Raw genomic sequence first — 23,991 nt, forward strand, 5'->3', positions numbered from 1 at the left:
AGAGGAGAGGCTACTAGGAACTGGTCCACCTGAGCCTGAAGTTTGACAATCCGATTGTCCGGCAGGAACACTCTGCCCACTTGGGTGTCGAATCGAACTCCCAGATACTCCAGGGACTGAGTCGGGCGCAGCTGGCTTTTCTCCCAGTTGATGATCCACCCCAGGGAGCTCAAAAGAGCAATCACCCGGTCCACAGCTTTGCCGCACTCTGCATAAGAGGGGGCTCGGATCAACCAGTCGTCCAGATAAGGATGGACTTGTACTCCTTCCTTTCGCAGGAAGGCCGCGATGACCACCATTACTTTGGAGAAGGTCCGCGGAGCAGTAGCCAACCCGAACGGGAGGGCTCTGAACTGGAAGTGTCGGCCCAGGACTGCAAAACGCAGAAAGCGTTGATGAGGAGGCCAGATGGGAATATGCAAGTACGCTTCCTTGATGTCCAAGGATGCCAGGAACTCCCCTGCCTTCACTGCCGCTATAACAGAGCGGAGAGTCTCCATGCGAAAGTGCCGAACTTTCAAGGCCCGATTGACCCCTTTGAGGTCGAGGATAGGCCGTACAGAACCTCCTTTCTTTGGTACCACAAAGTAAATGGAGTAACGTCCCTTGCCAAGCTGATTTTCTGGCACCGGAACGACCACACCCAGGCGGATGAGATTGTCCAAGGTCTGCTGCACTGCCACAGCTTTGACCGGAGACTTGCAGGGAGAGAGTACAAACCCGTCTCTTAAGGGTCGGCAGAACTCTAGCTTGTAGCCGTCTCTGATGACTTCCAGCACCCAAGCGTCTGAAGTTACCCTGGTCCACTCGCCCAGAAACGAGGACAGGCGTCCTCCAATCTGCACTGGGCCATGGACCAGGACCCCGTCATTGGATACGAGACCCTGGGGGAGGACCGGAGGGCGCACCTACGGGACGGCGGTCTCTGCGAAAGGAATGCTGCTTGGGGGAGAAGTTCCTCTTGAAGGAAGAGGGGGCAGAGGAGCCCGACTTGCCCGGGCAGTACCGACGGGCTTCCTGAAACCGTCCTCTGGAATTACCGGGGCGAGCACTGGCCCGAGCCCTGACCTCTGGTAACCTCTTGCCCTTAGACGTGCCGAGATCGGTCACAATTTTGTCCAGCTCGACCCCAAAGAGCAGCTTGCCTTTAAAAGGCAACTTAGCCAGGCGGGACTTAGAGGCGTGGTCAGCAGACCAATGTTTCAGCCAAAGCCAGCGCCGCGCAGAGATTGTCTGAGCCATACCTTTAGCCGAGGCTCTCAAGACATCATACAGTAAGTCTGCCAAATAAGCCAAGCCCGATTCCAGGGCCGGCCAATCAGCCCTCAAGGAAGGATCCGAGGGGGAAGCCCGCTGCACAATCGTCAGGCACGCCCTGGCCACATAGGAGCCGCAAACTGAGGCCTGCAAACTTAAGGCAGCCGCCTCGAAGGACGACCTTAAGGCCGCCTCCAATCTTCTGTCTTGGGCGTCTTTTAGGGCCGTGCCACCTTCCACCGGCAACGCCGTTTTCTTAGTCACCGCAGTGATTAAAGAATCCACGGTAGGCCAAAGAAAGGCCTCACGTTCACTTAAAGGCAAAGGATAGAGGCGGGACATAGCCCTAGCCACTTTGAGGCTCGCTTCCGGGACATCCCATTGAGCCGAAATTAAGGTGTGCATGGCATCATGCACGTGGAAGGTTCTAGGCGGGCGCTTCGTCCCCAGCATAATGGCGGAGCCAACAGGGACTGAGGGAGAGACGTCCTCTGGAGAGGAAATCTTCAAAATGCTCATGGCCTGCACTAACAGGTTGGGCAAATCCTCTGAGCGAAAGATCTGCGCTGCAGAGGGGTCATCCGCTCCATCCGAGCGGGAATCCGTCTCCTCCAAGGAATCCCCAAAGGACCGTTGGGAGAACTCAGATACGCTGCCCTCATCTACATCAGAGGAGACAGAGTCCTCTAAGCCCTGGGAATCCACCCGAGGGCGTTTACTTCCGGAGGCCTCAACCCCTTTGTCGGACAAGGGAGAAGGGGCAGCGTTTTGCATAAGGAAGGCCTGATGCAGCAGCAAAATAAACTCGGGGGAGAAACCCCCCAGACTGTGTATTTCAGCAGCCTGGGCCACAGCCCTAGACGCACCCTCAACCGGCGCTCGCAAGAGCGGGGGAGAAACATGCTGCGCATCCAAGATGGCGTCCGGCGCGAGACTTCGCGAAGGAGCCGCGCGGGAAGAACGGCGCTTAACTTTAGCCGCTTTTTTGCCGTCGCCCAAATCAAGGGCGGCCATGGCATGAACGTCTCCCAGCTCAAGGGCGGCCCAAGAAGAAGCCGTCCGAGCAGAGTGGCTGGCCAAGATGGCGGAGGCGAGCAGCGGGGGATGGGCGTTTATGGCGGGGAAAAACCGCCGCACCGGAGGAAGACCCGGGACACTGACCGGCCTCCAAACTGACACCCAAGAAGGGCGAATCAGACTTTAAAACTCCCGCATCCCAGCTAGAAGCGCACACGCGGTCCGGGGAGCGATTCTTTGCGCCCTCGCCCTCCGACGCCATAGGCCACGTGGAGATCGATCGGGGAACCCCCTGCCCGCTATAAAAAGGTAAAAATTACCTGCTTCTCGCTCCGAGCTGTAACGACCTGGTGTCCCAGTGAGTAGCTGCAATAAACGTTTAAATAAACGTCGAAATAAACGTCCTTAAGGACGTCCAAAATTTTTTTTTTTTTTTTAACGGAGCCAGCGGGAGGGGGGAGAAAAGGAGGGACCTGGCGCCACCAGGTTTGCACTTGCTCAAGGAGAGCCCTCAACCCCAGGTACTCAACAAAACCTAAAAATTAGGCTTGGAGACCTAGCCAGAGCTGCTGCTGTGTGTGACCACCACCTGCTGAGATAGAGAACATACTGAGGAGTTTCCGGCAGCACATGACCACATATAGGGAGGCAAAAGCTTTGCTCTCTATCTCCACCTGCTGGTAGATGGACACAACCCACCAGTCTATGGATTGATCAGCATGATGATATGGAAGGGAATATTACTGCTAGTCATACAGATGTAAGAAAGCCCATCACATTACTTTTCTACCTGTCAATTTGACCTGATTTTTTCTTATTTGATATTTATAGATTACATTTATATGTCGCCTTTCAACCTTAAACTCTGGGTGGATTACAATAAAACATCTCATATGTGTTTAGTCACGATTCAGTGCAATTAACACAAATTTCATGAAATGCTCTGATCCACAAATCTAGGAAATAGTGGCTTATGTTTAGGCTTCTGGAAGGGCCCCGTCATCGTATGCAATGCTAAAGGCTAATTTATTTTTTAAGATGACTAGAACGGTAAGCAATCAGTATGGGGAAACAGCAACTGCTATAAAAGAGACTGATATATTTTATTTTGCAGTTGTATCATTTCACCAATCACAGACCTCTTTAAATCAAACCAAGTTATCCACAATATAGGATATGCAAATTTATATAAGTACATAAGCATCGCCACGCTGGGACAAACCAAGGGTCCATCGAGCCCAGCACCCTATCACCGACAGCGGCCAAAAGAACAAGCAATTTGTCCCGTCCATCCTAGAAATACTATATTCCCTTGTCCATTCCATGGCTTTTTCCTCCAGGAAGCCGTCCAACCCTTTTTTTAAGTCCGCTAAGTTAACCGCCTTAACCACCTTTTCTGGCAGCGAATTCTAGAGTTTAACTACGCGTTGAGTGAAGAAAAAGTTCCTCAGATTCGTTTTAAATTTACCACACTGCAGCTTCATCGCATGCCCCCTTGTCCTAGTATTTTTGGAAAGCATAAACAGACGCTCCACATCAACCCGTTCCATTCCACTCATTATCTTATAGACCTCTATCATATCTCCCCTCAGCTGCCTTTTCTCCAAGCTAAAGAGCCCCAGCCTCTTCAGTCTCCTAAAGCCGGCGAAATCGGTATAATCGAAAGCCGATTTTGGCTGGCTCCAACTGCTTTCCGTCGTGGAGCTGGCCAAACTTCAAGGGGGCGTTTCGGAAGGGTAGCGAGAAAGGCACTAAAGAGCCCCATTCAGAAAAAATGTAACCTCAGGCTCAGGGGTTGGAAATGTTACAGAAGGATCATTCTCAGTTTCTGGAGGGGAATGGGGTAAGAGAAGGACCAGGGTGACATAATTCCAACCACTGAATGACAGTCATACATGAGATTTCAAAGTCTAGGCTTGTTGTTCTCAAGTGATGACAGTCCTTGTTGTGGTTGGATTATAGGAAGAGGAAAACAGGGTAAAGGGTACATGCCTCAGTGGATAAGAATGAAAGTCCATACTGCCTGTCTTTCCCCCATTATATATGGCAAAGTAGCATTAAGACCTGTTCCAACTAGGCTGGAAGCTTATATGTGGAAAATGAGCAAGGCCAAACAAACGATAATAAATAAAAAAAAAAATAAAAAGACATGTCATAAAAGTCTTCATCTGGTAGTTCTGGATTTTAGCAATAAGGTTCTGAGACCCTCTGAACCCCAAGAATGATTTGGCTGTTGAAAATCTTATGTGCATGAAATTCAATCCCATAGGTTATGAAGTCCAAGGCACACAGTGCACAAAATCTTTTCTTATTCCATGTACTAATGACTGAGGTGACCTGGTTCTCACATAGCACATATGTCAATATGTGGTAAAAGGATCTCAAAAAACACAGCAACCATATTGCTATTTTGTCTGTGTCACTGGACATTTGAAATGCTTCTGCTTTTCTAACTTCCTGAAATGAAAGCACAAATTGCTTTGGACTGTATTAACCTCTCCTCTTCCCACCTTCTGGTATTCTTAAATTGACAATTACCTAACTTGCCCTGTTTGAACATTTTTGGGACTTCAATTTATCAGTATTTAATTGAAGGAACTCCCAATTTTTTCCAGGTGAACGTGAGAGCACTGTACTTCAGTTCCCAAAAATGTGCCTGAGGCCCCCTGTCAAAAAATGTCAATTTGATACCAAGGTTAACAATCGTAAAACTTACTTAGCATGAATATAAGCCTTTGAAAGAAAGCCATATTTTTTTTCCAAATGTTTGCCTCTTTCTAGCACTGAATGAAAAATGACTGAGACTTTACAGACTATATTCTTGCTCTGGGGGAGGGTAAGGGGAGGGGCTAATGATTATGCTTATGCCACACTGTCCTGATTTGAACAAGGTACACCAGCCGTTGCACTGGCAGAAGATAGACAGTGCCAGTCTGCATATATATATTTTTTATCAGGAAAATAATGAAACTGGAATAAAGCTAAGCTAAATTTCCAACACTTCTAAAGCCTGAACAGAAGAGCGAAGTTACTCACATGTAGCAGGTGTTCTCCGAGGACAGCAGGCCAAATATTCTCACAGCCCGGTGCAGTCGCTGACTAGCAGTATTAACTGAGAACTTTCTAGCAGCATCCCCATCACATGTGCACTGGTGCCATCCCACCCGACTTGTGAGCACAAGTTTCTCAGTCTTTTCAAAAAGTTAAAGAATACAATTCCAAGCGGAGGTGGGAGGGTATGTGAGAATATTTGACCTGCTGTCCTCGGAGAACACCTGCTACAAGTGAGTAACTTTGCTTTCTTCGAGGATAAGCAGGCCTTTGTATTCTCACAGCTGGGAACCCCTAGCTACCAGGCTCACCGAGAACAACACTAGGACAATAGGGACTTGAAGCATCTAGGCCTGTAATTCAATCAACCTGAAACTATTTATTACTACTTGTGAAGGTGTAGTGTGAAACAGTGGCGTAGCTAGGTGGTACCACGGAGGCCTAGGCCTCCCCTTAAATTTCTTATGGGCCTCTGGTTTTGCTGACGGGGGTCCCCAACCCCTGCCAGCTGAAGCCTTCATCCAGCGCCGGTCTTCAGCACCGCCTGCCCTGCTCTGTCTTCCCCTCACATTCGGCACACTCTTTTTAATGAAACTGAGCATGCCAACCAAAATGTGCCCCCACCTTGGGCTCTGCCCCCCCCCCCCCACTTCGAGGTCTGGCTACGCCCCAACTGTGCCTTTGGGGGGGGGGGGGGGATAAGTTGGATTCTAGAAACTGAACAAATTCTGCAGGCTATCCTGCTATTCAAGCTATCTGCAGGCTACCCTGCTTAAGGAAGTAGCGACATGTGAATATATGAACAGATGACCATGTCACAGATTTGCAAATTTCCTCTATGGAGGCAGACCTCAAGTGAGCTACTGACGTAGCCATGGTTCTGACATTATGAGCCTTGACATGATCCTATAGAGAGTCAGCCCAGCCTGTGCATTAGTAAAGGAGATGCAATCTGGTAGCCAATTGGAAATTGTGCATTTGCTGATGGTTACGCCCATCCTGTTTGTGTAAAAAAAAAAAACAAAAAGCAGGGTGGACTGTATATGGGCTATAGTCTGCTCCAGATAGAAGGCTAAGGCTCACTTGCAATCCAAAATATGCAGTACACTCTTGCCAGCATGGGTATGTAGTTTTGGGGAAAATGTTGGTAGAATGACCGCCTGATTAAGATGGAACTCTGACACTACCTTAGGAAGGAACACGATGCGTGCGGAGAACTACTCTATTGTGGTGAAACTTTGTGTAAGGTGGATCAGTGACTAAGGCCACAACAAATACAACCTTCCAGGTCAAATACTTCAGATGACAGGAATCAAGTGGCTCAAAAGGAGCTGTCATCATCTGGGTGAGGACAATGTTGAGATCCCACGATATGGCTGGAGATACAAACATCGCATGAAGTGAATGACTAAAGGCTGCACAGAGGTGGGCTTACCCCCTACACGGTGATAAGCAGCACTAACTGCACTGAGATGAACCCTTACAGAATTGTTTTTCAAACCAGACTTAGAGGTGTAAGAGGTATTCAAGCAGTTTTTGTGTAGGACAAGTGAGGAGATCTAAGGCCTTGCCCTCACACCAGACAGCAAACCTCCTCCATTTAAATGAGTAACACCTCTCAGTGGAGTCCCTCCTGGAAGCAAGCAGGATACGGGAGACACCCTCGGGTAAATTTAAGGTTTCAAATTCTATGCTCTCAACATCCAAGCCTTGAGGGCAAGGGACTGGAGGTTGGGATGTAGAAGACACTTCTTGTTCTGAGTGACGAGGGTCAGAAAATAGTCCAATCTCTATGGATCTTCAGAGGATAACTCCAGAAGAAGAGGAAACTAGATCTGTCTTGGCCAGTAAGGCGTGATCAGGATTATAGTTTCCTAGTCTTACTTGATTTTCAGCAGTCTTCTCTATGAGAGATACTGGAAGATACACATACAGAAGTCCCTCCCCCTAATGTAGGAGAAAGGCATCTGATGCTAGTCTGCTGTGTGATTTGAGCCTGGAACAGAACTGGGGAGCCTTGTTGTTGAGGTAAGTGGCAAAAAGATCCACTGAGGGGGTGCCCTAATCTGGGAAGATCTTGAGGGCTACAGCCATATTGAGAGACCACTCGTGCGGTTGCAAAATCCTGCTCAGTCTGCCCACCAGACAGTTGTCCTTTCCTGGGAGGTATGTGGCTCGGAGGTTCATCCTGTGAAACAGGGCCCACTGCCACATCCCCACTGCTTCCTGACACAAAGGGTAGGATACATAAAACATTGCAACCTGGTTGTCTGTCTGGATGAGAATAATTTGGTTTTGCAGCCAATCTCTGAAAGCCTTTAGAGAGTTCCAAAATGGCCCTGAGCCTGAGGAGATTGATATGGAGATCTGTTTCTTGAGCTGACCGTCCCTTGGGTGTGGAGTCCTTCTACGTGAGTTCCCCATTCCAAGTTGGATACACCCCTTGTCAGCACCTTCTGAAGAGATGGAATTTGGAATGGCAGTCCCACAGTCAAATTCGTGTGAATGGTCTACAAGAGAAGGACAAGAGTTGACTCTGAAGGAATTTGGATGACATCCGCTAGGTTCCCAACCACCTGAGACCACTGGGAATCTAGGGTCCACTGAGCTTCTCTCAAGTGGAAATGTGACCTGCTTTATGCTTTGTATTTGAGAAGCAAATGTTGATAAGGTCTCTGCTCTCGCTTGTAGAAGAAAAGTCCAAGCCTGCAATGTAACTAGCAGGGCTCCTGTATATTCCAATCGTTGATCTGGAAGAAGGTGGGACTTGGGGTAGTTTATGACGAACCCTAGTAACTAACACCCGAATAGGCGCTTTGACTCTGTCACCCCCTCCTGTGATGTGCTCTTGACCAGTCAATCAAGGGAAGCACGTACTCTCCCAGTCTGCGGAGATATGCCGCTACTACCGCTAAACATTTGGTGAATACCCTGGGTGCCAACACGAGGCTGAAAGACAGTACACGATACTAGTAGTGGTGTTTCCCTATTCAAAATCTGAGTTATCGAAATGTGGGTATAGGCATCCTTTAAGTACAAAGAGCACAGCCAATCATTTTCCTGAATCATGGGGAGAAGGGTGTCTGAACTTTTCTTTGACCAGGAATTTGTTCAGGGCTCTTAAGTTTAGGAAACAAGGAAGTACCTGGAATAGAATCCCTTCCCTGGTGGCACGGGTTTGACTGCCTTGGCCTGTAGAAGGGCAGATATTTTCCTCTACAAGTACCCTCTTGTGCTGAGAGATGAGTGATGACACTCTCGGTGGGCAATTTGGTGGTTTTTGACACCAATGCAGGGTGTAACCGAGACGGATATTTGAAGAACCCATTAGTCAGAGGTTACAAGGGACCACCTGGGACAGTAAAAATTCAGCTCACTCCCCCACTGGAAGGCTGTCTGGGACAGTTACTTTAAGGGTGATTATGCTCTCTTGGAGGCAGTCAAAAGCTCGTCCTGGTGAGGCCAGGAGCGCTGAGCCTGGGCCTTCTGGGCAGAGCGGGAAGGTGGCCAGAACCTATCCCTTTGAGACTAGTAGTTCGCCATCTAGACCCACTCAAAAACCTCCATGAGGAAGAAGATGCCGCTGGAGGGTGCCAAGACAGAGTTTGGATGGTGTCCGTATGCTTCTTTATGAGGTAGGTGACCTCTTCCACCTTATCTCCAAACAAGTTGTCACTTTGGCAAGGAAATGTCCACCAATCTCTCCTTCACCACTGGTTTCAGGTCACAGTCATTCAACCATAGAGTCTGTGCATCCCCACTTCCATAGCGGAGAGACTGGATGCTATGTCAAAAGAGTTGTAGATGCCCCTGGCTAGATATTTTCTGCATTCCTGTTGCTTACTGGCCAACTGGTGAAGCTCTGAGGCCTGTTCCAGTGGGAGAGTACCCGCAAGATGTAGTGTACTGTGGACTAAGGACTGCAAGTAGAGGCTCGTGTAGAGCTGGTAGGACTAGATGCAGGCAACAAACATCAAGACCTGAAAAGAAGGAGCATTACCATACATAATCTTAAATTTTGATCTACTACATATAGGAAGCCAATGCAGTTTTTGAAACAACAAAGAATCAGAATCATATTTACTAGATGAGAATATCAGTCAAGCGGCTGTATTCTGGATTAATTTTAAACGTTTGACCAAAAATTTAGTACAGCAAATATACACACCTACAGTAATCCAGCCTAGACAAAATTGATGACTGTACTAATAATCTAAACATTCCTATGTCAAAATATTTGCAAATTGCCCTCAGTTTTCTCAAAGTAAAGAAAGATTTCTGAGCAAGCAAAGTTACATGCTTAGAAAATGTCAACAAACTATCTACTTGTACCCCCAATATTTTTGAACGTGATTCAAAGGTGAAAATGGTTGTGAAAACTCCAGTGAATCAGTAGGACCGAGCAATAGAAATTTAGACTTATCACAATTTTATTTTAGATGATTAAATGAAATCCAATGTACACAAGAAGATATTGTAGCCAACATTTTGGCCCAATCACCCACCAATGGAATCAACATAGTAATATCATCCACATAGATGAAACAAGGGACATTCAATCTTTCTAGCACCGGCAAAGGTGGAGGAGCCGGAAGAGAAGCAGCTTGAGAAGGTGTTGGACCGGTAGAGGGCACCTCTTCCAAGTAGGGGGAGTACTCCTCTCAGTGCCAGCGCTTCTTGGGTACCAGTGATGAAGATGTCCTGGTGCGTCCAGAATCATGCATCGAGGAGGACTGATGCTTCTTGGGTTTTCCCCGATGTACAGCATCGTGGTCTTTCGGTACCAACAAGGATGATGTCGAACCTGTATTTCCTTTGGTGTCGGGTCTCATGCTGACTGATCTCAAGGCCTACTCAACCTCCTTGATGCCAGTGCACTCCCAGTGGATGCTGAATTCTTGGCAGCCATCGAGGTCGATGCTTCCGGTGCCGATGTATCTGCCTTTCAGGAGCCAATAAGCTTCTCCTGTTGAACCTTCCACGTTCTCTGTGTCCTCAGCTGCATTTGCAAACAGAGAGAACAAGAGTTAGGCTCATGATCAGGTCCAAGGCATCCAATGCACCAGTTGTGTGGGTCTGTCAATAAAATCACCCGATTACACTGGGTACACCTTTTGAAGCCTCTGGGGGGGTCTTCGTGGACTTCGAGAAAAGGACAAATTAAACTCCTCAATTTTGAACCAGGAAAACGGTGCAGTGTTCAAACTGAGTCTGGGGTTTTGGCCTAAAAGGGCTTAGCAACACAGAAAAATAAAGAAACTTTAAGGGCCAAAAAACTAAAAAAAGAAATTAAAAGGGTAACTAAAAAAAGGGATAAATTAAAGGGAAATAAATGATCCGAGGGGAACGAAAAGCCACACGGGAATGCACAAGAGAAAAATATACGCACTTGACAAAGACACATCCTCCCTGCTCTGCGGAAAACCAAACACAGAGACCCGTGCTTGAACAGGAAGGCATCAATGCATGCGTGGTGGGACATTGCTAAAAAATTCTGTTAATACCACTAGTCAGCATCCGCACTGGGTTCCATCAGATGACGTCACTCAGCTGTGAGAATACAAAGAGGCCTGATTGTCCTCGGAGAATAAACTAGTACTAAAAAGATAGGAAACGTTACCCTGCTAATGGTACTGTCATGGACACCTCATGAAACTTCATCCAAGTGTTTGCCTAAATACATATATATCAATTGCTTGTGGATGATGCCCTGAGTTTCATGCAACTTTGACATTCTTATACCACTTTAGCATATTTCTATAGCACTTGTGGTGATGCATCTTGAATTTTGGTCAAAGGTGCCTTACAATTCATTATTTTCCTGTTCAAGTCATCCTTTTTCCACAAAAAATCCCAAATGGATTCATCAAGTCAAAATGTTTCTAATGTTCTAATGTTTTCCCTACCATGGAAAAAGGAGGAAGTTATTTACCTCAGTATCTGTTCCTCGGCTTTTTTCAAAAGGCTCTAATTGAGCTCTGAATCTGATCACCATTACAGAATTTAAACACTGCTAAGAATTAAAGAACTTATAGGTATTTCAAGAGCATCAAATGTTTGTTGTAAGGTCTCTTCTGGGATTGCTGTCATCCACAATTGAATGTCAGCATTGAGCTCTATGGGATGAACTTAAGATGATGTACTTTTCATAATCCATGTCTTTACTCAGTTCACAACAACAAAAAAAAAAAACCTCTGTGGCAAAGTACATCTGATCTATGCCTGGCATTGTGAACTACAAGGGTTGGTAGGGCTTATCCATTCATCCCTACGTCACTTTGTTTTTCACCAAGATAAACACCCTTCTATAGATTATGCCAAAAATCTTTCTATATCCTGGCTAGATTTATGCTAAATAGACACTCAAACTGCAGGGAAAATTTTTGAAAGCAAGATAAACGCCCTTCCATAGGCTATGCCAAAAATCTTTCTATATCCTGGCTAGCTTTATGCTAAATAGACACTCAAACTGCAGGGAAAATTTTTGAAAACTTTGTGTACAAAAGATACAGATTATCCCACTGCAATTATGGCACAAAAAAAACAAATACAGCAAAAGGTCTCAATGCCGGGTTTCTACTGTAGCTGTCAAACAGAAAGCGAATAAATCCAAATCAAATGAAAACTGTATACATAAAAGATTCCATCAGTGTTTTTATAATGTCATTCATGTGAAGAAGCCAAGGGAGTTCAGTCAGCATTCTGAGTAGCAGGAACAGACCAGAGATATGAAGGAGTTAGTCTCTTTACCTCTGTGTAGTACTATATGGTCAATCATGTTGTGTTTGTATTTGGTGTGGTAGAGGCAGAGAGGACAGCGCAGGTCTTTGGGTCCTTCGACAGGGATCACTGAATGCCCAGCTTCCACATGCATAGTAAAAGCCGATCTATGAAACAAATTGGTAGAGAAAATAAAAAGGTGATTTGTAAGCTTCAAAGGCCCATGCAATATAGTGCTGCTCAAAAAATGTGGCAAAAGAAGGTATGAAAATAATCCAGAATGCAAGCTTGCATGTATAATGTAAAAGTACATTCTGTTCACAGCAATCATCATATTTTCTTGGTAAGCTCTGAATATATTAAATGTATGTTTTTATTATAGTTAGCTATGAGTTCTAGTTTTTGATAACACATTCTCCTATTACACCTATCCCCATAATTCTACACACCCAGCCTTTCTCTCTTCAATTTCATTCTTTCCCCTATCGATACCTGGACATTGTTTCAACTCAACTCCTCATAATGTAACCATAATCAAGTAATAACTTATTGTACTTCTATCGTTACAATGTATTGTAAGCCACAATCATGTAATAACTCATTGTACTTCCATCGTTACAATGTATTGTAAGCCACACTGAGCCCGCAAATAGGTGGGAAAATGTGGGATACAAAAGCAATAAAATAAATAAATAAATAAATAATACTTTTAGGTACATCTTTGATTCCAATGCATTTTGCCTCTCAGTTTCTTCAACAGTATGTTTCTATACAAGCATGTGGGATCTCTTAGGGGGAAGGAGGAGACAGTGAATGTTGCAGACTAGATAGGTCATGTGGCCTTTACCTGTAACCTGCTCAGACACATTATCAGGGCAATTCTATAAAGCACATACTAACAGTTATACACCGATTACAAGCCAACTTTCGGCACAGAAACGCATTCTAACAGAAGCAAGGTGCAAAACAGCAGATCAGAGCAGAAATACACTTACGCGTCCAGTTATAGGATAGTGCCTAAGTGTATCTGCATGCAACTGCAAAGGGAGCATTCCCATAGGAAGGGCATGGGTCATGGGTGTACTGGAAAATTGCTTATAGTATTATAGAATACTGTGGATATGCGCCCAACTTGTGTGCCAGGATTTACACCTGGTTTCAGCTGCTGTAAGTCCTCGCGCCCAATGCTATTCTATACAGAACGCTCATCCCAGAGCACCCTTCATAGAACAGTGCTGGGCGCCCAAATACTGAATCCAGCCCTATCCTCAAAATTCAATATATGGTGCCTTAATTTCCGTGCAGAAATCAAAGTGTGTAACAATTGGTTAACTAGCTAATCAGCACTGTCAACTGGATGATGACAAGCAATTTTAGCACTAACTGGCATTACGTTTTACTAGCACAACTCGTTAAGTGTATTCTGAAACAAGGTGAATGTAAATTCCAAGTCACATAGTTGAAAAGGGGGCGTAATTATGGGTGTGGAATGGGAGGGTCATGGGTGTTTCTAAAATCTATGCCCATTATTATAGAATACACCCGGTCTGCGCCAAATATAGGTGTCGGGATTTACGCCAAGTAAAACATGGACTAAATGGACGCGACCAAATTTGGTCGTTTGGAGAGGCGCTCCGCATATTTTATATACATCACAGAAATTTAAGCCTATTCTATAAAATTTAGGCATACTTTAGAGAATATGTCTAGGCATATTTTTTTTCCGTGCAGATTTTTCAGGCGCCATATATAGAATCTAGCCCTATGTGTGTAAATCAATGAATAGGGCTTTTCACATAACTACCATGGTCTTTTATGGTGTCCACAATTTCTTTAACTTCACAAAATAAATTATCACTTGTACAGAGAACATAAGCCAGTTTTAGATTAGCATCCTTGCAGATTCCTGAATCATGTAACCAGGCAGCAACTCCTGTGGCTAAAGGTCTACATGATGTACCAAATATATCATATGTGGGTCTGATGAGGTGTTTACCGCAATCTTCTATATATTGGCTGCAATTGAATCTTTTATTCAATAAAGTTTTGCAAACTGACTGCATCTTTTATAAGCACGAGTATATCTGCTCCAACATGTCAATTTGCCAGTCGATATTCAGTTCACTACTGCCAGCTTTTTTAAATCCTGACCACCGTGGAAGAACTAGCCTCGGATATTCAATGCTGGGCCATGTCCGGTACCCGGTACTGAATATCCAGGGCTAATTTAGCCTTTCCTAGCTGCCCCAAGACTCTGATCTCCCTCCCTCTCATCCCCTAAACAACTCACAAGCCCATGACAATTCCTCTCCAAAGGTTTCGTTTGAGGCAAACACACACAGTAAAAATGTTTTAGGTACATTAAAAGCAAGAAGCTAGCAAAAGAATCAGTTGGACCGCTAGATGACCAAGGGGTAAAGGAGGCACTCAGGAAAGCCAAAGCCATAGCGGAGAGATTAAATAAATTCTTTGCTTCAGTCTTCACCGAGGAAGATTTGGGTGCCAGAAATGGTATTCAAAGCTGACAAGTCAGAGAAACTGAATGAAATCTCTATAAACCTGGAAGATGTAATGGCTCAATCTGACCAACTGAACAGTAGCAAATCGCCTGGAAAGGATGGTATTTATCTGTTACATTTCTTCGAAGCAGGGCCACTGACTGAACCAGGCATGGGGCAGGGCCGCTGCCACCCCTCCTGATCGCTGCTGCCACCCCCGCAACATGATTAAAATACCTTCGCTGGCAGGGAAACCGAGGCCCTGCCAGGAGAAGACATCTTCCTCCAGCACTTTCCTCTCAGGGCATGCTCAGTTTCAAAACAGAGCATGAGGGAGATCCAAGATGGCGTCGCTCTGTTAGGACGCTCCGAACCTCGCTCTCAAGATGCCGAAGCGTAGGGGGAGAATAGCGGGCAGAGCTTCCCCGCCTCAACCCCCTTTACCAGGTCCAATTGACCAATTTTTGAGGCCACGAGCAGTTGTACCTGAAAGCGGAATGCCACCAGTAGGGAACGTCGGCGAAAGGGAGATTTCGGCTTCCCCTGGTCTCGAAACAACTTTGAGCCCCGCAGCACGAACTCCACCTCCCCAACCCCTCGGCATAAGCTCCTTCCTCTCTGACCCGACAGGTTCCCCATTGGAAGAAGGCACGGACCCAGGAGAACGCCGGGGAGAAGCATCGATTCTATCTGAGGAGGGAATGGAGGGCAGTTTGCCCACAGTGCCGGTGGGAAACGAAGGGAGAGAAACTGAGAGTCGAAGTGAAGATCGTGAGCAGTCTTCAGCAAGGTTTGAACTTCCTAAAGAGTTAGCGGTAAAACCAAAAGAAGTGACTCTAGATGTTTTGTGGGACTTAATGTCTAACCTGGGACAGCTTTTCCATAAACAAGTTAATGAGGTTTTACCAAAAGTAAAGCATATTGAAATGGAATTGCAAAAAAGGAAGAGACTAAAGTTTTGAATGGAAAAGTATAAAAAACTGATCAAAGGGTTATGAAGATGGAAAACAATACAAACTACGATGTTGAAAGAAGGTAACGAATATCAGGCAAAAAATGGAAATATTTGATAATTTCACTAAAAATCATAACCTGAGATTGTCAATTTTCCTAGGTTACCAAATGTTTCTCCCTTGGACGATGTTGAAACATTATTTTTCTGAAGTTTGACTATCTTGGAAAAGGATTTTCCACCCTTTTCACAAGTATATTATGTCCCAGGAAAAAAATTGAATCAAGAAATACCGATAGATGTCTCTCTTTTGCTTGAGACCTCTGACTCGACGACGGCCGCTACTTTGGTGGGGACTGTCGCATTGATGCCTGATAGAACTGGATTTTCCGTCTGTTTTTTCCATAATAAAGAGAAAACCCTTTTGGGCTTCAGAATAATGCTATTTCCTGATGTCTCTAAGGCGACAAGAAGACGGAGGGAAACAATTTTTGCTCCTTAAGCCGGAGGTTTTGCACTTGGGGGGTACCTTCTTTTTAAGGTACCCCTGCAAGTGCATAATAAGACTTGGGGGTAAAAAATACATGTTTACTGAACCTGTCCACGTTTCAACACTGATAACCTCAGTTAAAATGGAGAAGCATTAAGAAGAAGATGTACAATTTCTTAGCAGAGCAAGAATTGCCGTTTAATTAGTTCCTGTGTTATATTTCTCCCTAGATTATTTAATCTTGGATCTCCATTTATGGACTTGAGAGTCATAAGGTTTTGAAAAGTAAAGGTTTATTTACTTTTTTTTTTCCTTTTTGTCTTTTTATTATATTCACTTGTGTAATTCCTATTATTGACTCTATCCTAATCAAGATGTTTCTTGTAAATATTGTTTAAATGAATAAATAATAAAATAAAAAAAATTAAAAAAACAGAGCATGGGCGCCTGAGAAGAAAAGCAGCCACTCAGCAATGGGCAGAAGAGCAGCGCTGGAGGAAACTCTGGGTCCTCCCCAGCCTCCAAAGGGGGCCTGGTGTCGGAGTTTTTGGATCTTGCCAGTACTTGTGACCTGGATTGGCCACTGTTGGAAACAGGTTGCTGGGCTTGATGGACCTTCGATCTGTCTCAGTGTGGCAATAGTTATGTACTTATGTAACATCTCAAGTCCCTTTTGATCACCTCTTCCCTGAACATTCACAATACCCACCTCCTGGATCCCTTCAGGCCTATCTACCTGATCCCAGGTGGTGTAATGGAGGAATGGGCAGAAATGATGCCCACTCGCTCCTGCCTTCAAAGTGGCTGCTGCAACCTCTTATTACAAACCACCAGGGATCAGGCAAGTATGCCCAAAAATATCCTGGGGGGGAGGGGGTTGTGGTTCATAGGGGGAGGGGGCATCATAAGGGGCTTTCAAGATGCTCAGGGGTGGGAGTTTAGGAAGGGGCTTGCGAGATATACTGGAGGAGGAGTGGGAGGGAAGGAGGGGGATCAGAAGGGGCTTCTGAGATGTTCCAGGGGGTGGGAAGGAGGGAAAGAGGATCAGCACACTTCAGGCTTGTACCTAGAAGCTAGATGGGTGCCGGCAAATATTCGTAGGTGGCCAAAGCTAGCTGCTGTTTATGTGGTCCTATTTGGTCACTTAACTATGCGGGCACCAGCACTGAATAATGCCAGCATCTACTTAGCTGACAGCTCCTCCCCGACTGCACCCTCCAATGCATCTCTCCGGCCCACCTCAAAAATGGCAGGTCAAAGCAGACAACCAGGCAGTGCCAGTCCAATAAGTGTGATTTAAGTGGGCAGGAACCTCTCCTGACTGTTTAAATTGCTTTGATTATCAACCATTTGAAGAGCTGCTATTCTAGACATCAACATAATCATGTGAAAAGTTTTGTTTCCTATGTAACATCTAGAGGAATACTGGAAAAATCCATTGACGTTTTCTCTTTTCACAATGATACATCTACTACTGCCACCAAGTGATGTGCCAGCTGGGTCTTAGCAACTAACAGATAACACAAACAAACTCATCTTGAAGCATGGGAAGTTCTCATAATCTTTTAGCTAGAGTGATCTGAGAAGAAGCACAAAGAGACTTCACTGAGGAATTCTTTCACTTGCACGCAGTTATAGCAGATAAACATTCCTTGCAACTTTTTTTCCTTCTCTGATGGTATATTTTCCTTTACTGTAAATGTGAGTTTTCTTTATAAAATTTTTTTCTAAATGTAATAAAAATAAAGTTAAAAAAAAAAAAAAAGGGTTGGACAAGTTCTTAAAAGATAAGTCCATAAGCCTTAAGATGGACTTGGGAAAATCCACTGCTTATTTCTGGGATAAGCAGCATAAAATGTTTTACTCATTTGGGATCTTGCCCAGATACTAGTGATCTGGATTGGCCACAGTTGGAAAAATGATACTGGGCTTGATGGACCATTGGTCTGTCCCAGTATGACAATACTTATGTTCTTATATTTTTTTCTGTGTCCAGATCCTTGGCACAATAGTTCACCATTGAATATTATCATCAAAATTTGGGACAGAAAGACAATACCAAAGTCTTCTGCTCCAAGACGTTAGCACAGGTATTCTGTATTCAGATTTTGTTATGGAGGGTCTATGCTGAATTATTTATTAACTTCTGCACTGAGGATTTGGTTTCCATATTGTGGCATTGGTTTAGTGCTGACTGGCTTCCTATAATGCAATTTGCCTTTCTTCTAACCTTCAGTCTTGAGGCAAGGTGCCAACCTTTTTGGTGCTACACTAAAGATTTTTTTTTTTGAGACTCAGCTCAGCCTTGATCCTCCCAAAGCAGAACCAGCCTACAAAAGGCACACATGCCCAGAAACTTTCTGTGTCCAAGCGCAGTTGAATATCACCCAATTGTGTAGCCGATTCACCCTGTTGGCTTACAGAAGAGAATGTAACAAAATTCAACACTCTATTAAAACACAAATCTAAGACAAAGTTGATATGTCTAGGTTTTATTTACAACAAGCAGAGCTGTGTGTTTTCAGCAACTTTCTAAACTGTATTTTACTACCACATTGCTGAAGCTGTCCGGACAATGCATTCCACAAATTAATACCAGCTCTTCAGGCCTCAATGTATGCTGTGAGTGGTAAATCTGCAGTGCTTATTTTCAAGTAAAATGGAGCAGTAAAAAAAATAAAAAGAAAAAGAACCTGCTGTATAATGGTCAATACTATTTGCAACTATGTTTCTATGTAGTTCATCTCTACATCTCCACACCCACTACATTTATTTATGGCATTTCTATCCCACATTAGCCCAAGTGGGACTCATGTTCAATGTGGCTTACAAAATAAACATAAAAGAAAAAAAATAAATTACAGTTACATTTAAAGAATACATCATAAAAATATTAAATAGGAAGTGATGGGGCAAATTCAGTGGGGCATCAGGAAAAAGTGAAATATGAAGAACTAAATAATATTCAGCACCGAGTTCTAACATTGTAGAAGACAGAGCTAAAATCATTATTATTATTAATTTGTATAGCGCTGCCAGACGCACACAGCGCTGAACATCCAACATAGAGAGCGACAGTCCCTGCTCTAAAGAGCTTACAATCTAAAAAATAGTAAGTTTTTAATAAATTACAAAATAACCTATAATCACTAGTATATCTAATTTGTTTAGGAAGAGAATTCCAGATTTTGGTGCACTGACAAGAAACGTTAGCATTGTGGATTGTTTTGTAAGATACATTTCTACAACTGGGGAAAAGTGAAATAAGATATTCTCTGGATGACACGGAAGCATTAAAAAAGAACTAAACCTGTTTTAGAGTGGTGATGGCTGTTTTCTCCACTACTGATTATGTTTCGCCTTCAGATCAAAATATCTTAGTATCACCAGTGAACTAATTCCTACAGAACAATGAGTCCAATAATTAGCTGCAGGTGGGCAGCACTTTTGCTATCCACCACTGGAGTTAAACAAAGATATTCAATGCCGGGCTGCTTCCAGCAACTAGCATTGAATATCTGGGGTTTTTTAACAGTTAAAATGGTTACTGGTAATGCTAATATTCAGTGCTAAATGGTTAACTTTTTAGCGGTTGAAGATAGGACAGCTATTTATGCAGTCCTATTTGACAGCTAAACTTATCTGGTTAGGCACTGAATATCGGTGCCTAACCAGATAAGTCGCAAGATATAGCTGGTTACACACTAGGCGCTAACCGGCTATCTCCCACTGCGGTTAGGCGCCGATATGCTATTTAACTGGTCAACAGCTGTGTCTGGCCGGTAAAATAGCTTAAACTATTGGGTGGAATAAATTTACTGCAAATTATTGACTCAACTGGAAGAGTTTAGGGCACTGAACATCTGTGGGATTTTAATAATTCTTACAAAACCTGTTCTACCACATTTGGTCACAGCACTAATATCAGAAAGCAGCAGCACAACAACAACATTCACTTAAATCAAAATATTATCAGGACACATCTTACTGTTCTTCTACTGGATGCTCTAGGAAATTGTTCAGCATTACAGAGCTAAGTGGTTGTCACCATTTCTTTCTACTTACTTAAAGCATGTATAAAATGAGCAGTCTTTGCACTTGAAGAGCTTCTTTCCTCCGTGTTTGTCACGGTAGTGACGTCTAATGCTCTGGATGTAGCCAGAGGAGAACTCACAAAATTCACAGTTCAGGATGCCTTCACTTTTTTGCTCAGCACTGGTAGTGGCTACAGGAAGAGGTACAGGGCTGGAGTTGCTGTTCTTTGCCAAAGCAGCGGACTGGTAGTGGTTTAGCTGCTGCTGCACATCTGGAGGTTCTGAATATGAAGAGTCTGTGGGGAGAAACAGAAAGAAAACCACCTCAGCTTCATGACTAACTATATTTGTGATGCAATGATATGGCGGTCTGAATGTATAAACACAAAAGGAGGAGAAGATCCAAAAACTCAGTGACGTGTGGACAATTACAAAATAGTGAGGCAAAGACGATGAGGATTTCCAAAGTTTAAAATGTGAAGGACCTTTAAGGTAGTCACAAATTCAACATGTCTAGGATCCAACACGGCCATGATCTGAAACAGGGCGCTCGTGCTCTGCTAAGCATAAACAGCTCCAGAACCCCACCCCCCCCCCGGAACAGGGACACAGCGATCAATTTAACACACACTGGACCGTATTCTATCAACATATACTACCTATATTTCTACCAACATATGTTCACAGGTATTGTTGACCCCTAAGGCAGGCCTACATGCCGAAACACGACCATGTCAGGTTCTAGACATGTGGAATTTGTGACTACATTAAACACATCCTCATCATCTTTGCCTCAATGCTTTGTCGATATGAATGTATAAACAAACAATTAACCTTTTATTTAAGTCACTTTCAATCAGAAGCTCAGATGTGTGTATTGGTCTATTATTTCTGGGATAAGCAGCATAAAATGTATTGTACTGTTTTGGGATCTTGCCAGGTACTTGTCACCTGGATTGGCTGCTGTTGAAAACAGGATACTGGGCTTGACGGACCTTTGATCTGTCCCAGTATGGCAACACTTATGTACTTATAAGTGAAATTGGCAACAATGAAATTGAAGAATCTCTAAATACAAACTGTAGGCTTTAATTGAGAAACCTGAACTTTGTAAAGGAATGAGGATTTATAAAAAGGTAGTTTTGTAACGGGTCACACAGGAATCTCTAAATACAAACTGTAGGCTTTAATTGAGAAACCTGAACTTTGTAAAGGAATGAGGATTTATAAGAAGGTAGTTTTTTAACAGGTCACACAGGTTGGGAAATCAACTAGGAGAGGCAAAATCGAAAGGGACGTCCAAGTTTTTCTGAGGACGTCCTCGCCAGACGTCCCCGTGAAGGGGCGGGGAAACCCATATTATCGAAACAAGATGGACATCCATCTTTCATTTTGATAATACGGTTGGGGATGCCCAAATCTGGAAATTTAGGTCGACCTTAGAATGGTCGTCCTTAGACTTGGTCATTTCTGATTTTCGGCGATAATGGAAACCAAGGACGCCCATCTCAGAAACAACCAAATCCAAGCCCTTTGGTCGTGGGAGGAGTCAGCATTCATAGTGCACTGGTCCCCCTCACATGCCAGGACTCCAACCGGGCACCCTAGGGGGCACTGCAGTGGACTTCACAAATTGCTCCCAGGTGCATAGCTCCCTTACCATGTCTGCTGAGCCCCCCAAACCCACTACTCACAACTGTACACCACTACCATAGCCCTTATGGGTGAAGGGGGGCACCTAGATGTGGGCACAGTGGGTTTCTGGTGGGTTTTGGAGGGCTTACATTTAACACCACAAGTGTTACAGGTGGGGGGGAGGGATGGGCCTGCACCCACTAAAACTGCTCCAGGGACCTGCATAGTGCCGCGAAGGACCAGAGTATGACATTTGAGGCTGGTAAAAAATATTTTTAAAGAATTGTTTTGAGGGTGGGAGGGGGTTAGTGACCACTAGGGGAGTAAGGGGAGGTCATCCCCAATTCCCTCCAGTGGTCATTTGGTCAGTTCGGGCAACTTTTCGTGGCTTGGTCGTAACAAAAAAAGGACCAAGTAAAGTCATTCAAGTGCTCATCAGGGACGCCCTTCTTTTTTCGATTATGGGTCGAGGACGCCCATGTGTTAGGCACGCCCAAGTCCTGCCTTCGCTATGCCTCCGACAAGCCCCCGGGAACTTTGGTCGTCCCTGCGAAGGAAAGCAGTTGGGAACGCCCAAAATCGGCTTTCGATTTATTTATTTAATTTATTTATTGCATTTGTATCCCGCATTTTCCCACATATTTGCAGGCTCAATGTGGCTTACATTGCTCCATCATGGTATCATCATGACTGAATAAACATATACAATTAGTAATTACATAGGAAACAAGGGAAATACAGTGTATAAAAGTAACATGTATAGAGAGAACATTTATGGAATAGCAGATGAGACGGTGCTTTAAAGTTCAAATGATGGATCATTATGGTATGTTCTGTTGAAGAGGTGGGTCTTCAAGGATTTCCGAAAGTTGATTAGGTCATGTATTTTTTTCATGGCAGTTGGCAGTACATTCCATAGCTGCGTGCCTATATAAGAAAAACTGGATGCATGTGTCAGTTTATATTTTAGTCCTTTGCAGCTTGGGAAGTGGAGATTCAGGAGTGTGCGAGATGATTTTTTGGAGTTCCTGAGTGGTAGATCTATGAGGTCTGACATATAGACAGGAGCATCTCCATGAATGATTTTGTGAATCAAGGTACAAATCTTGAACATAATGTGTTCCTTGACTGGGAGCCAGTGCAGTTTCTCTCTAAGGGGTGTGGCACTTTCGTATTTTGCTTTACCAAATATGAGTTTGGCTGCAGTATTCTGGGCGGTCTGAAGTCTTTTGATGACTTGGAGGGGCATAATCGAACGCAAATGCCCATCTCCATGGGCGTCTATGTCTGAGAACGGGTACGTGAAGGGGCGGGACAGAACGTATTTTCGAAAAAAATGGGCGCCCATCTTTTTTTTCAATAATACGGTTTGTGCCCGGCAAATGTATCGGAGTTGTGCGGATTTGAGCTGGGGGGTTTCGTTTTTCAGCGATAATGGAAACTGAAGGCGCCCAGCTCAAAAATGAACAAATCCAAAGCATTTGGTCGTGGGAGGGGCCAGGATTTATAGTGCACTGGTCCCCCTCACATGCCAAGACACCAACCGGGCACCCTAGGGGCACTTGTAACAATTAAAAAAAAGTCAAATATCTCCCAAGTCCATAGCTCCCTTCCTTTGGGTGCTGAGCCCCTCAAATCCCCCCCCCCCCCCACCAAAACCCACAACTCTACACCATTACCATAGCCCTTATGGCTGAAGGGGGGCAACTACATGTGGGTACAGTGGGTTTTGGGGGGCGGTTTGGAGGGCTCCCATTTACCACCACAAGTGTAATAGGTGGGGGGGGATGGGCCTGGGTCCACCTGCCTGAAATCCACTGCACCCACTAACAACTGCTCCAGGGCCCTGCATACTGCTCTGATGGAGCTGGGTATGGCATCTGAGGCTGGCATACAGGCTGGAAAACAAAGTTGTTAAAGTTGGGTTTTTTTTTGGTGGGAGGGGGTTAGTGACCACTGGGGGAGTCAGGGGTGGTCATCCCCGATTCCCTCCAGTGGTCATCTGGTCATTTAGAGCACTTTTTTTGGGACTTGTTCGTGAAAAAAAAGGTTCCAAAAAAAGTGACCTAAATTCGCGCTAAAAACGGCCATTTTTTTCGATTATCGGCCGAAGGCGCCCATCTCTGATTGGCCAATAAACACGCCCCAGTCCCGCCTTCACCTCGCCTCCGACACGCCCCGGTCAACTTTGTTTGTTCCCGCGACGGAGTGCAGTTGAAGACGCCCAAAATCGGCTTTCGATTATACCGATTTGGGCGCCTTTGCGAGATGGGCGCCTATCTCCCGATTTGGGTCGAAATCTGGGCGCTCATCACTTTCGAAAATAAGGCTGTTGGT

The 23,991-nt window shown here is 44.6% G+C and overlaps 1 protein-coding gene across 6 annotated transcripts in view; it reads right to left on the reverse strand.

Moving 5' to 3' along the window:
• ZNF462 (zinc finger protein 462) overlaps nucleotides 1–23,991 on the reverse strand; it is a 717,470-nt gene that overhangs the window by 168,925 nt on the left and 524,554 nt on the right. For 5 of the 6 annotated variants that reach the window (XM_030194320.1, XM_030194319.1, XM_030194316.1 and 2 more), the window contains 2 exons: nucleotides 20,051–20,315; nucleotides 12,076–12,212 (listed from right to left, as the gene is read on the reverse strand). In XM_030194320.1, coding sequence (XP_030050180.1) covers nucleotides 12,076–12,212; nucleotides 20,051–20,315 — 402 coding nt within the window. Of the gene's footprint in view, nucleotides 1–9,795; nucleotides 10,325–12,075; nucleotides 12,213–20,050; nucleotides 20,316–23,991 lie in introns of those variants that run through there. The other variant, XM_030194321.1, reaches the window with a different exon arrangement.

This window comes from Microcaecilia unicolor, chromosome 2 (genome assembly GCF_901765095.1).
Source record: "Microcaecilia unicolor chromosome 2, aMicUni1.1, whole genome shotgun sequence".
NCBI classification, from domain to species: Eukaryota; Metazoa; Chordata; class Amphibia; order Gymnophiona; family Siphonopidae; genus Microcaecilia; species Microcaecilia unicolor.